Source organism: Acipenser ruthenus, chromosome 10, assembly GCF_902713425.1.
Source record: "Acipenser ruthenus chromosome 10, fAciRut3.2 maternal haplotype, whole genome shotgun sequence".
NCBI lineage: Eukaryota > Metazoa > Chordata > Actinopteri > Acipenseriformes > Acipenseridae > Acipenser > Acipenser ruthenus.
The window spans coordinates 46,665,004-46,679,363 of NC_081198.1; the positions used below are offsets into that span (position 1 = coordinate 46,665,004).

At 36.2% G+C, this 14,360-nt stretch overlaps 1 protein-coding gene across 3 annotated transcripts in view; it reads right to left on the bottom strand.

The window, feature by feature from the left end:
* Nucleotides 1–1,112: 1,112 nt before the first annotated feature.
* The window catches only part of LOC117412190 (rho-related GTP-binding protein RhoE-like), a 32,318-nt gene continuing 19,070 nt past the window's right edge, over nt 1,113–14,360 (bottom strand). For all 3 annotated transcript variants that reach the window (XM_059032382.1, XM_059032381.1, XM_034020299.3), the window contains 3 exons: nt 7,643–7,752; nt 6,719–6,853; nt 1,113–5,271 (listed from right to left, as the gene is read on the bottom strand). In XM_059032382.1, coding sequence (XP_058888365.1) covers nt 5,023–5,271; nt 6,719–6,853; nt 7,643–7,752 — 494 coding nt within the window. In that variant the 3' untranslated portion in view covers nt 1,113–5,022. The remainder of the gene's footprint in view (nt 5,272–6,718; nt 6,854–7,642; nt 7,753–14,360) is intronic.

The window sequence follows — 14,360 nt, forward strand, 5'->3', positions numbered from 1 at the left end:
CATTACATTCTACTTTATGCATTTCACAGTAATTATTCCTGAGATAACCACATTTTAGTGGTGTGTGTGTGTGTGTGCGTGCATGCATGCTTGTGTGTTTATAAGTATATACGGTATTTGAAGCATAAACATACATTGACTTGTGCAACAATTCATTTTTAGAGAGCCATTCTCAAGGAAAGAGAAACAGAAGGATTCAATATAAGGTACTAAGTTGTGTGTAGAGTGTCTCTTATTATATGAGATGTTATCTCATGTGGTTTAGGATGATGTTAAGGCAGTAATATGCATTGTGCTTTATACGTCACGTGTAGTAGACTGCATGCTCAAACCCCATCTCTTTTTTAGTTTCCAAATGATACAATTCAAGAGACCTGTTGGCTATGCTGTAGCCCTGCAAACTCATAATTGCAAATTAAATTGGGACCTTCTAATGTGCCCTGAGGATTTCATACTGCTAAAATCAATTATAAAACAGAACTAGTGTAGCAAGCAAGTAGAACATAATACACCTCACAAAATGTTATTGGTAGCATGGGATTTTCTATAAGCAAACTTTTTAATTCATTAATTAATGTGTGTACAAAATGGTTGTGTTCAGAAAGGTTGTATTATGTAGCACCAAAATTAAAGGTTTGTGTTGATTTTATATTTATGAATATTAAAGGAATCAAGGGGAAGGGGGTGGCAGCAGTGCTTTTATTTAAACTGTATTGACTAATTTGTGCTACACATCATTGCTATGGAAACGAAGTTGAGAATTAATTATCATTGTTTAAAACTAAAGGCTCTTTCAGCAGTTTACTAGGCAGCACCACAGTGTTCTATCAGTACCATGAAGTAAAATAAAAAGAAGTGGGAATAATCATGTTGTTGTTTTGTTTACTGCATTTCTTAATCAACATCCTTGTTTTATTGAGATTCAGTCTATATCTGCTCTTGGAAGCTTTCTCATATCTCTTGTCTCCTTTAGCAGCTGAAATTTTAAATGAAAGTAGTGTAGTGTTTTATTGATAAGACATAATCCATTGAAGAAATAGCTGAAACCACAGCAAAGAAAATAACTCCATTCTAGTCATTCATTACCAATCTTATTGGATTACTGGTACATATTGAGTGTATGAAGGCTTTTATTCACATATTGATTGGTACAATAATTCAATGATTCAGTGGGAACCTTTATTTATGCTCATGTGCTTGATTTTTTGTTACCAGTTTATACAGTTTTAAAAAACTGTCAAAACATCTGTACCCACCTAACGTACATCGTGACATAGATGCTACATGCACAGTACAGAGACAGTGAGGTACTGTGATCTTTGATCTACAGTGCAGGCAATTATGTGATGAAAGCATATGATGGTTAATATAATTGTGGAATATATTATTCCTCATTAGCAATACAAAATTTATTTATTTCTTTGTATGAAACATGTCGAAAATAAAAGAAAAAAGTAAAACCAGAGAATAAAGTATGTTTTTTCTTAAATCGAAATAATATTAATGATAAAACGTTTATGTTTCAGTTAGGAAAGCATTACACAGAATATACAATTTTTCCTTCTTGTAGTATTTTATTTTATTTTATTTTATTATTTTATACATTACGTGCCCCTGCTGTCGTTCTTCAGGTTTATGGCTTTCACATGTTAACATGTCATTTGTGAATAAAGAGTCAAATGCTTATCTGGTCATTTTCCGGCTTCATGGGGTCTTTTTGCATAGCAGTAATTATAAAACTCAATCATAATTGCCACTAAATGTATAATCTTAGCATGCTCAGTTAGCTTTCTAAATGTATTCATGGTCTTTCAAGGTATTATCCTGGTAATTTCACACGTTAATTTGCTTTTGCTATGCTTCGCTGTGCTTTCCAATGCTTTCACAATGCTTTACTACACCTTTGCCCTTGTGTTGCATGGTGCGTTGTATAATGGAAAAATGTATAAATAGTATCATGAATGTATTTTTATTTAAACAAATTGCTTTCCTTATTTTATTATTTTTGGTCACACAAAAGGTAATAAATTGCAATGCAGCCAGAATAAGCTGAAACTCCCCATTTAAAATGTCCATAGAACTATAAAGGTTTAAATGGTAAAGGTGCTTTTACTATGTCTACTTGTATTCCACGGTATACCACAGTAGATGACATGACAAGAATCATGCTGGTAGGCCATATTATGAACCATAGATAGGCATCGCTGTAATCCCAGTTTAATGAATGAATCCAGGACATTATTTGATCAGGTGTGAGTAATGCTCAGAAAGCTTGCTGTATAATCAAGTGTGAAGACCTGGCCTGACTTAAACAAGGCGTACTCAGGGTAAACAGGCCAGAGTTGCTTGAAGACACACTGGTTTCATCTGTCACTGGCATGAAACTGGCATACCGTTCAATGTGGAGCTATTTGGTATTTATATTAATTCAAGAAAAGCTCCAGTCAACTTATTGCCAGTTTTTAGCAAGTAGCGCCCCTATGGCATGGAATAGTCTGGACAAGAGTATCTGGGATATGTTTGAGCATCAGATAAATAACCCAAATGTATCAGCTAAAAGAAAAATAATGACTAAGATTAAATGTATTTTAATGGTTCCAAGAATTATCAAAGTGTAAATGTTTCTGATCCCTGATTGAATGTATGATGAGATTCTTTTAGAACGATGTTATTTTTAAGGCTGTGAAATTACTGCTGTCTGTTCCCCCCCTTGTTATTAGAGTTCGACGCATTGCAGTTCTTAAGAAATCCTTACCTAAACACAGCCCATAAAAGCAGCGAAACAGAGATCCTTTAATGCCACATCAAATATTATTTCCTCAGAATGACCTCTTACATTCCAAAACTGGTTATGGCTCTCAAGGCTAATAAGAATGTTATAATCAAGAACAGACCCATTATATTATATATATATATATAGGAAAATATAAGAACTTTCCAGAAGTAAAAGGCCCTTACCAAGTCTATTTTATACTGTAAATGGCCCTTACCAGGTCTGTATTATTTTTATACTGTACATATTCTCCACCATCTTCTCTCAAAAGACACATCTTTCGATTGTAATTTTTTGGTTTTGTTTGTCCGGAGTATCTTCACTTCCTAACTGTTAACATTTTTGTTGATTAAAGTACATTTCCAAATTAAATGTGTTTTTAATTATAATTCTGGGTTACCACAAATCTTTTCCAAGGAAAAGTGAGGGCTGTATGCAAATCCCACTGAATGCTCATGTGTCAGCTTTAGTGAATGCTAGTACATTAGTCCTGCAGTTTACCATACTTTAACTGATGTACTGTGTTTTACCATTTCTATATCTTTACAACATTTCATACAATAAACCTCACTGAAAGAAGAATGTATAGTTTGTTTTTGTATTTATTTCAAAAGGGGAAAAAAAATTATACTTCAATAAATACTGCAGAAACATCAACAAAACACTTACAAATGGACTTCAACATTCAAAAAAGTGATGCTGAATGGTTTTTTTTTTTTTTTTTTTATATATAACTTAATTTTTTCTTCTTTACATTTAAATACAGAAAGCACTTGCCAGCTAGTTTATAATACTGCCCTTAAGGATACTGATGCAGCAATCTGAAAGCATAGAAAGTTAAGTGGGGTATTATAAATACAGGAACGATATTGTTCCTCTTGCAAAACAAAACAAAGTGCAACTATGAGAATTGTTACATGTTGAATATTGTGGGGCTGTTTTGTATTCAGTACCCGGTCTATGCTTCTTATTCAGATAATCCCAAATAAAACCCTTCATAAATGAAGTATTACGGTTTTCTTTTTAGGCTGCTGTGCCCTTCAACCAATAGAGTTAAAGACGATACATTTGTTTTGTCAAACTACTGAGCCATACCGATATGCTACCGTTGCATAGCCGAGGAAACCGTTATATAAGAAATAAAATGTCAGGCCACCAGGTGCAAAGGATTCTTTAGTCCTTGCGAAGTTTATAAAGGAATTCAGATAAATAGTTATAGTGCCATACCTTAAACATTATGAAAATGTATTGACTATACTTGGGCAACTTCTTGCTGTCTAGTACTGCTGTACTAGGAACGATCACCCGTTTGTATATAGGCAAATGAAAGCAATGCTGAATGACTTGAGCAATGGGATTGGATATGTCTGCAAATATGCACCCACGGTACTACCCTGTAGAATTTAATCCTGAAAACTCTTTGGGTATCGATTTGCTTTCAGACATTTTGTGATGGTGCAAAATGAATTTCAATACAGAGCAAATACTTAATAAGCCAACTAAACACAAACGCGGTCTTAAACTGGATTAAACCACAGTGATGTTCTGCTATTTGGCATCTGTTGCCATGCGTCCTGCACCACTGGGCTGCAGAACCTGCACATGAAATCCATTTTGTTGAAGAGCACAGCAGCCTACGGTATGTTTTTAGATCGGTGAGGAATCATCCCATTAGGAGAGAGATGAAGCAACATCAAAAAGGTTGTGCTTTTCACATTTCCTTCAGGAAGCTATGCTGCTTAGAGAATATCAATCCTTTTCCTGAAGAAATTGGCAGTACTGACATTTTCCTGCTAAACTCCCAAACTGTCAAGATGTCACTTCCAGAAGCTAGAACAGAATGAGGTCATTTCCTGTTGATGGAGGAAATTGGGTCAGATATGACTGCTCAAGTAAAAAGGCAAATACATTTGGAGTGAATTATAAATGACTATTTAGAGTTCATATAACTTTATATTTAGTTTTGAGACCTTAAGGTTTTTTTCTCTGTTTGTATTTGGCTTTTTTTTTCCCCCCAGAAACAGTGAAGACACTTTTTTTTTTGCTTCAATTACACCCTTAATTCCAGTGCTCTGCTCTGGTTGTAAAGCATATAAATAAAAACCACAACCAAGGGTGAAGAAAATCCTTTAAAGTGCTGACAGAGCCCTTGTTTCACATCTGTGGGGCAGTGCACCTCGTTGAATCTTCACCAGCCGCCTTTCTTGTCCATAAAAGTATTGGCATTCCGTCCCTCCAGTTCAGATTCCTCACATTACTGTGCAGCTCTTTGCTTTGTCCTTCCTCAATTCTGAGGTGACTGCGGAAAGATCTGGCCTGCTAGGCATGTGTGAAATTCTCTTGGTTGCCCTTGTTGACTTGTTGCGTTTGACATTTTTGTTCATTTTGTTTACACATGCCAGGGTGGCCACATGAAAAATGTCCCTTACGCTGTTCTCTGACTGCAAAGATGAACACTCTATGTATGGTGCTCCAATCTGCTTGGCCATGTTGGAACCCTGGAAAAAGATAGAAAAGAAATGAAAAAAAATGCACAACTTTTTAAAGCCATCCAAATTATTGCTACTTTGCAAGGGAATCCCAAAAGGTAATTTGAAATAACTTTTAGTTGCATTAGAATACACGCTGTCAGCTGGAGAACACCAGCAACCGTATTCCAAGTTTAGTGGCATCGGGAATAGCCTGACTTTGCTTCAGAAGTCTTAATATTTTGACACCACTTGCTTCACTCAAAAAAAAAAAAAAAAAACACCACACAACTCTAAACATTATTGTAAGGAGTTGTTTCAAACTGCTTGCTTTCAGTTAGAATCAACAAGTGTATAATGCAGTGCATGAACAATTCTATGGAAAGACCAGACATTATGTTAATTAACCAATTTGTTTCTCACTTTTCCCTTTATACAAGTTGTAATTAATTGTTGACGTAAAAATAAAATTACTGTTTAACTGTTAATTCTGATCAAATGTAACATTGCTTTCATGTTTTTTTAATGGCATGGATTCAATCTGAACTCTAATTCCTCACCATTAAATTAATTTCCAAAAAGCTCTTAAAGATTATAAAATAAAATGGATGAGAATGAAGCAAACGAGAATTAGTTCAACTTCAAAATGTCAAAGCCTTATACATGGTCTGTGTGATTAAGATTAATTGCACAGTCTGCTTTAGACATGTAGTTTTTCTTCTGAGGATCAATGGCTGCCTCAAAATATATTTGTTCTTTTTTGTAGAAGGCAGTGATCGTTTGTGGGAGAGATCCTGATAATACTCTCCAAAACATTTGTTAAGTATTGTATTTGACTCAATACAAATACAGTAAACCCATCTATATAATTCCAAATGATGCATTTGATATATTTAAATATACAGTTAAAATGCATTAGTCATTTGAACAACTGTCAGATAGGAAAGAGAAATGAATTGATCATGCAGAGAAGTTTAACATTGTTAAGCACTACTGCTAACATACCGAGCAAATAGAAATCTTGGGGGCTTAAGTATTTTATTTTTAAAGACGCCCGTGAAAGAGTTTACACAGTGTACCTTCATTGGGAATATAATGTCTGTTGAAAGAGAAGACACTTGTACTGTTACTTCATTTTCAGTATGAAGAGTTTAAACTCTTAATACGGGTAAAGAAAACCAAAAAGAGCAATTTAGAAGAATAATGCTGCATCAATGCACCACACCCATGCATTCAAATGAACCAGTTTGAACTGACCAAAAAAAAAAAAAAGGAAATACAAGTTCTCACTTTTATTTTATTTATTTATTTTTTTAAACAGAACATTGTGGCACTAAGTGATCTGTACACGTTTGTGTATTTTTGGCTTAGCCCTGTCAGATTAGTCCCATCAGGATTTTTGGCAGAAACAACTTGTTTTTATTAGTCATCATGTAAAATACTGGTTCTATGTGAACAGAAAGACAAAAACGCTTACCTGATCGTACGATACTGGTGTTTGTCTGTGATTGGACAGCTCTACTAGCGTGCTGAGAGCGGTGCGGAGATCGGACTTGCATCCCACTAGTAACATTTTAGTATTAGGACAAAACTCTTGGATCTCACCCTTCCACTAAAAAAAAAAAAAAAAAGTGCATGTAAGCACAACAAGCATTTATATTTTTACATATCCAGTTGTCAAAACTCCATTCGTGGCAACAATCACTCTCTTCATGAAATATAGTTTGTATAATTTCAGTATTGGCTGAATTTCAGAGAATTAGCCCAACTTCCTCCTTTATTCACAATGTATCTGCTCGAGATCATTGTAATAGCTATAATCCTAAACTGTATGTACATTCAGACAGTACAGTGACCAGAACAGTGTTAGCAGAAGTGTAGTCACTACCTTGTAAAGTTCTTTTCAATTAAAAAAAAAACTTGTAATCTACAGTTTAATATGTACACTGTGCATGACTAATTAACCTAAATTCAGACTTCTATGCTCCACAGCATAGCATTTGTACGGTGCTCAGTCTGGCAATTGTTTTCACAGGCCAACTGCCACGCTGACTCAGACACTGAAGTCATAGGTTACAAAACAGTGGCATGTCAGCTGACATCATGTTTCAAAAGGCAAGTATTATCCTTTGAAGGGCCAGCTGACAAACATTTTAGCAGTTCTTCCAAGTGAATTGCTACCTATTTCTCTGTGTGGGGGGGGGGGGGGGGGGGGGGCATGAACATACTGAAGGAAACATTTAGGAAATGACCGTACCACTTTTAAAAAGCTAGGAGCAACCCAAAGCTAGGGGACCGGATAACATATGTGCTAAACATTAGAACACACTGGGAAATGATTCCACATTGTGATGGCCACATTTGACTAGAAAACATGCTTTATATTATTTCCAGTACTCACCTTCTTTAAGACACTGTCAAGGGTTTCGGGCCTGCTTATATCAAAGCAAATGAGAACAGCATCAGAGTCCGGGTAGGAGAGAGGCCGCACGTTGTCATAGTAAGGGGACCCTGCAAACAAAAAACAGACGAGATCATTTACCTTTTCAGAATATTCATTCTTGCTTTAACTGTATCCAGATTTATTTTTTTTTTTTTCAAAAGCATAATTTGATTAAATAGCATCGAAAGGAGTGATTATCATGAAACAAAAACAAACATACATTTCTGTTCAATGAGACCACCATTAAGCCATATGAGGCCAAAAACAAAACTTCTTGTACAATTAATATCAAACCCCTGAAAACTGCAGCCATGGCAGGAATGTCCTTCACACTGAGATCCACAATGAAGTTCCAGCCATTTCCAACATAATCATTACAATCTCACATGAAAGGATACTACAGTACTATATATCTTCAGATTACAATCATTGCTGCAGGACAAAGGGAGCTTACTAATGATTTGTTAATGCAGTTGGAACCGGTAACCAAAATGTTTAAGCACTTCCTTTCTTTTACTGAAGCGGTTCATATTTCTTTTATGGGTTGATAAAATATCTCAATTATAATGCAATACTCTCTAGCTGGAAATACGCCCCTGGGCCTACCATAAATACATACATTTTCCAGCAATCATACAGGGTTACGCAACCTTGCCTTTCTTAGTTCAGGTTTCTGCTCCAATCATGTCCTTCATTATTAAAATTGACCAAGTCCTAAAGTACCGTCACTTAATTCTACATATTAAAAACCAAGTAGTAGAGGCCCTGTCGAACCACAGCTGTGTGGTGTGGTCTCATTTACAGATGAACTATTGGAATTAGTTATTTTTCTCAAGAATTGCTTAAAATAAAATTACCAATAAAACAATTGGTGAGGTATTACAACAAGGACATGTATTGGCACTGATGGATTTGAGTCTTTAAAAATTGAGTCTTTAATAAAATGGCATCATTGACCAAAGACAGAACACTTGTGTTGCTAGTCTATGAGATTAGAATTAACTTGATTTGACAGAAGCCATTAACAAATCTAAACACTGAGGTAGCAGCTGCTTTTATTTTACAGCTATTTCATAGTACCGCCTGACAGCTTGCTAACCCTGACACTATGGAATGGGAAGTATAACATATTGATTATATTTTCAAGTCTAGGAGTGCATATCAGTTTTGTGTTGAATTTCACCTTGTCGTCAAGTGCCATTGCAGTATTTTAATTAAGTAAACTTGTGAATCAATAAGCAGATTTATGAAAAAAAAGTAGATTCTATAAGTCAGAATTGTTACATTAAAAAAAAAAAAAGTCTTCTGGATTAGTCAGATATTTCTCAGTGTGCTATACAGATTCCCAGACTGAAATTCCAAGATCTGTAGCCTTTTTTGGACAAACTCACTTCTGACTGAAACTCCTCTCTGGAGTATGTATAGCATTACGTCAAGGTGGAATGACTGTGTGAACAGCTCTCGTACATATAGAAACAGAGCGAGGAATCTATGGAATTTTGTTTTCGAAGTAGAAGATGGCCTTTGGGAGTTTGGCAGTTGAAATAAAGGAGTTACCCTTCCTTATGCTTGAAACATGAATTCACGGCAGTGCAGAAACAAAAGTTTACCCATCTGTTTGTTTCATACCTTTTAAAACAGTTGGGTTACCGAGAACTATTAATATAAAACAAAATATATATTGTAAGAAGGCAGCATGTAGACAGTTTATTTCAGTAACCATGGATATGCTTGTGATGAACATATTCACTGATTAAGTCATTGAGGCGATTAGCTCGTTTTTAGTTGGAACTAGTGCTAAGCAGGTAACTTTGGCCGTTTTAAATGAGTCACTTGTCAGCAAAAGAAAATTACTTGGGTTTAGAAAGGCTGTTTTAAAGAAAGTGTCTTAACAAGGTTTGTGGTTTCGTTTTTCCAAGAGGGAAATGACAAAATCGATAAATACAAATAAATTTAGTAATAACTGAATTTTTTCATGCTTATCCTGTCCTGTTGGTTTCTTATTAGGGACATTCCCCTTGACACTGATTCTGCAGCGTCCACGGACAGATTAATCAAAAAGACGAATTATTGAATCCAGAAGCCGGTTTACCAGCCGTTACAGATTTCTTTGCTAGTTTTAAGAAAACCCAGATAGGCCGAAATCTATTTTCCAAACAGCCCATCGGTTCTGGCAGCCCTGCATTGCCCTTACCATTACTTAAGCAATTAGTGATCTGTGGTATCTAAAGTGGACAACTGCCACCCACATGCATGAGGTGGAACTACTGATGCGGGAAACAAACGCTGGGCATAGGAGACCTGAAACAAAATTACATGTATTGCCTGCCTGTTGGCGAGTAGAACTGAATTATTTCAGTAGAATTTAGAATTTTATTAATTTTTTTATTCCTCTCCGTCTTTGAAAATAAAAACAGGGCATGACAAATGTGTCTGCAGTCTGACATACTTCCATACTCCAAAGTGACAGCATGCCATGAAGTTTCACCACAGGCCTATTCTGGAAACGCACCTCTGTCTGTTTGATTTATGTTTTTTTTTGTTTTTTTTTTAATTTATTTATTTATTTATTTAAACAGGGCTATTCAAATGGCCTGGAAGAGATACCTGCAAAGACATCTAGTGTTTTATAACCATTTATTTTCTCACAGTTTAAACCTGTTAATTGTTCCAAAAAATGTAACTTCCAGGTACGAATCACAAACTGCACCAAGGAAGAGTGGAAACATCCAGTTCATATTTAACAAGCTCAGAACAGCCTGTTTAGACAAAGTTCAAAGTAAAATATCAGACAGGATGTCAATGGTAAACACCAAGTACTTATGGATCCGACACTCTGGAGAACATACCGGATGCTTCTAAACTGCATTTAAAATGTATATAAGGTAATCATACCATAAAAGGATTTTAAAGTGCTATGCCACTCATGTTTACTCATACCTAATGCCATATGGCTCTGTATTGTGCACTAGTATCAACCGCTTAAAACAAACATGCTCTTTTGCTATGGCTGCTAGACACTTGTCAGTATGAGGTTGTTCAGTTTTATGTTTCATTCAATTAAAGGGTCTCTCTTGAACAATGAACAGCAGATGGTTATTGGGTTTTGTGGTTCTCATATGTAACCAGGGTCTCCATTAAGATAACTAACCAGTATATATATATATATATATATATATATATATATATATATAAATAATATCAAATACTTCACTTTTAACTGAAGCCAGATTGAACTAAAGTCTACAGCTGGGACTGAACCACTTCCATTGCAAACAGCTTGCATTTAAAGGAGATGAACAAAGAGCCTTATTTGACACAGTGTATTTTGTTTTTGGAATAAACCAAAGTGTGGATAAGTGAAGATTTCAAGTTGCTTAAATGTGTGTTAATTCCCAAACAAGGCACCTTTCCAGCAGATCCCAATTGAATTAATTATACAGTTCTGCCGACACCTGGCATGTGTCTTTTGAAAGGACAGCTAATTTGTTTGAGGCCCCCAAAGGCATCCATGAATTTAATTACATGCTAATGCTCCAGACGGTCGACATTTTTGGGTCTTCATTATTTTCTAAAAGGACTTTGGACGCGACACATTTACCGAGTAGTCCACCACTTTTTTTTTTTTTTTTTTTTTTTTTTTAGTAGACAAAAAAATATATATTTTTTCATTAAAAAAAAGTAGACAGTGTATACAAATATAACAGGATTTAAAATGATAAAATCAATATGACAGATTTGTCTGTCTCATCAGCAGGGTTTTTTTTTTTTTTTATGAAAACAGTCACTGTAATGCAGCAACAACAGTTCCATTGTACTGTAAAAGTTACAACCCTTACGAATAGTCTATGGAATCTCAGCCATGCAGCTTCCATTTACTCAGCAGTGAGTTTTGTAATGAGATATCTGTAACAATACCCAACCACTGAAAATAAATTAATTTAATATCATGTACTGTACGTTCCCAATAAGCAGGATTATACTAACTTACTCCAAGGTAACCAAGATGCATAGTGTATAATTATTATTATATAGTTATTGTAAAAATGCATGAGATATATATATATATATATATATATATAAACACATTAAAAGAATTAGAGGATTACAAGAGTTGCGTCGCACAGTGAAGAACTTATCTGAAGCAGCAGAGAGGAGCAGCAACTGGCTGTGGTTGAGACGGAAAGATTCTGGCTGGGGATCTCAAGCACAACAGAAAGAAAGAAACACTGATGTACAGGTAAGTAAGCTGGGTTGAGTGGAGTGGGGGACGGAGGGGGGTGATGCTGGGACGCCAGAATCAGTGGAGCCCTCTTGAGGTGTCATGGGCTAGTCGACAAAACACAGAGGATGGAAGGTGCCCACTTGAAGACCCCAGAGATGTACCCTAATTTGCTCAATCCAGGAAGTTGTCATGCTGATGCGCTGAGGAGACCGCAATGTTGCTGATCCGTGGAGCCAGCATCGCAGCCGTTGTGTGTGTTGATGCACTGGGGAGGCAAAATAAGCTGATCCCTGGAGGCAGCATTACACTTCAGCCATCAACACCAGGATATCTACATCATCAGATGGAAGGAAACAAATGGATGGAGATGCAGATGGATCACATAACTTTACTGTAAAGCTACTTCTTATTTGGTGAGAGTCAAGTTCAAATCAGCATGAAGTTTTAACATCTACTCTCAAGTAATGGTAATCATGCATGTCTTAAAATAAATTGCTCATGGAATTTCTAAGATTTAGCAGAACCTGTGCATATATTTTTTTTTCTCTGTTTTTCTTTTAAAAGGAATTTAAGTGTTTATGGGGACTAAAGCAAGTAACTGAACTCCAAACCAGACCCTGTTCTACTGACAATGCAGATCCATTAACCCAGGAGGAGAGAACCAGAGAACAAAGGCATGTGAAAGAGCCTTCTCTAAAGGGTCAGCAGGATCCTCAGTGGAGCTGCAGAATCTCATTCTGCCCTTTGTCTCAGTCTCTGCCTGCCCAGCGATAAGCAGAAGCAGGTATTGATTGGACTGGATGTTTGATAGACTCCCCTCAAAGAGTCAATCTAACAGCTGCTCTAGCCGACATACACCCAGCCCGTTTTCTCACTAAATATTCCAGTCACTTACACAGATTAAGAAGTGTCAATTTAATAGGTACAGTCCCCCCCCCCCCCCCCATCCCCCCGGAGGTCATAGGGCTATTAACAGCTTCCTCAAAAGGGATATGTGCAGACATGGCCACACAAATGTAAATTGTTCTGCATCTCGGTCTGTAAAACCAAGACATTTCTGGATCACCCCTGCCTAAAACTGTAACAGCTACTGAGAACACAAGCCTTTCCTACCACGTACACAGATTATAAACCAACAAATTACAGTAGCACTATCCCAAGCTATACTACAATTTCCTCAACTTCTTTTGACTAGCATGCTTGGCGTTCTTTTGTTCCCAGCGATATGCAAACACAGGTCAAAGATATATGTAAACTGACATGGAAGAACGGACACACCCGCTGAGCCCTTCAACTGAATTTTCACAAAGAATAAAACATGAATGCTTCTGCAAACAAAAAAAAGAAATTCACAATGGAGGAAAGTCAGCCGTCGAATACATTCTCAGCTCGCTGTGCAGCTGTTCAAAGTTTATCCATTGAAAACAAATGAGTGGATTATCATATTTCTGGATTTATAGGTTGTCTGAGGAATTTGCACAGAGACCTATTCCTCCATTTTTAATCTTTTAGAGCTTTGTTTTACATCATAAACATTACCTCCATTCCTATTAACTGGGAAAGGGCAGGCACAGAAGAGTGCAGAGAGAGAGAATGAGATACAAAGTAGGGTTGATATTCCCATCCAACACTTTAAATGACAACTATGCCCCTTTTTACAAATGTTATTGACATTAAAAGCCTTAAGTACAGGAGAAAAATAAACCAGCCTTAAGTCGAAGGGTTACCCTAGACAAATATCATCCGATATTTAAGGATAGTGGAATTGATTGGTTGACAGGTTTATTGCTGGTCCAGTTGACCCAATAAGTAATTTATTTTTTACTTGTTCTTAAAGTTTCTTTGTAGCTATGAATGGTTTTACGTTACACCAGTGTAAAACTAAATATATTTAGATTCAGCAATTACTTTACTTGGCTTTTAGATAGCAGTTCAAGTCTAGATAAAGAATAAAAGACAGTAAAAAAAAAACAAAAAAAAACAATTCAACTCCCTCTGTAACAAATCCTATACTTTAAACACTCTAAGGCATGTTTGGTTTTGCTCAGGAAATGCCTGTTGTTTTGAAGGATGAAGCTCCTTGAATGGCTTGATGCGTTCGGGCAAGAGCAGGAATTAACTGGCAGACGTCAGTTGGCCTGCCCTCCAGCCCGCTATGGACCGCAGCTGTACATGTCTGCTTACAAGCAGGTTAGATGGCTGCAAGGAATTCAGCCAATTACGGCGAGCCGGGAAGAATTTAACAATAGCTGTTAATTATTGCCAGACCTTGCTAAACGGATTCTGTTGGGGTTTATAGTTTCATACAAGGCCAATTGAAAACTTCAAATATTTATTCTAGTGAGTAGAATCTGGCAGATTTTTTTCACTGTTATTATTTGAAAGAACTAAAAAGCAGCTTTGCCTTTAATGATTTGCAGAGAAAAATATATATATTGGACTTCTGCCCTA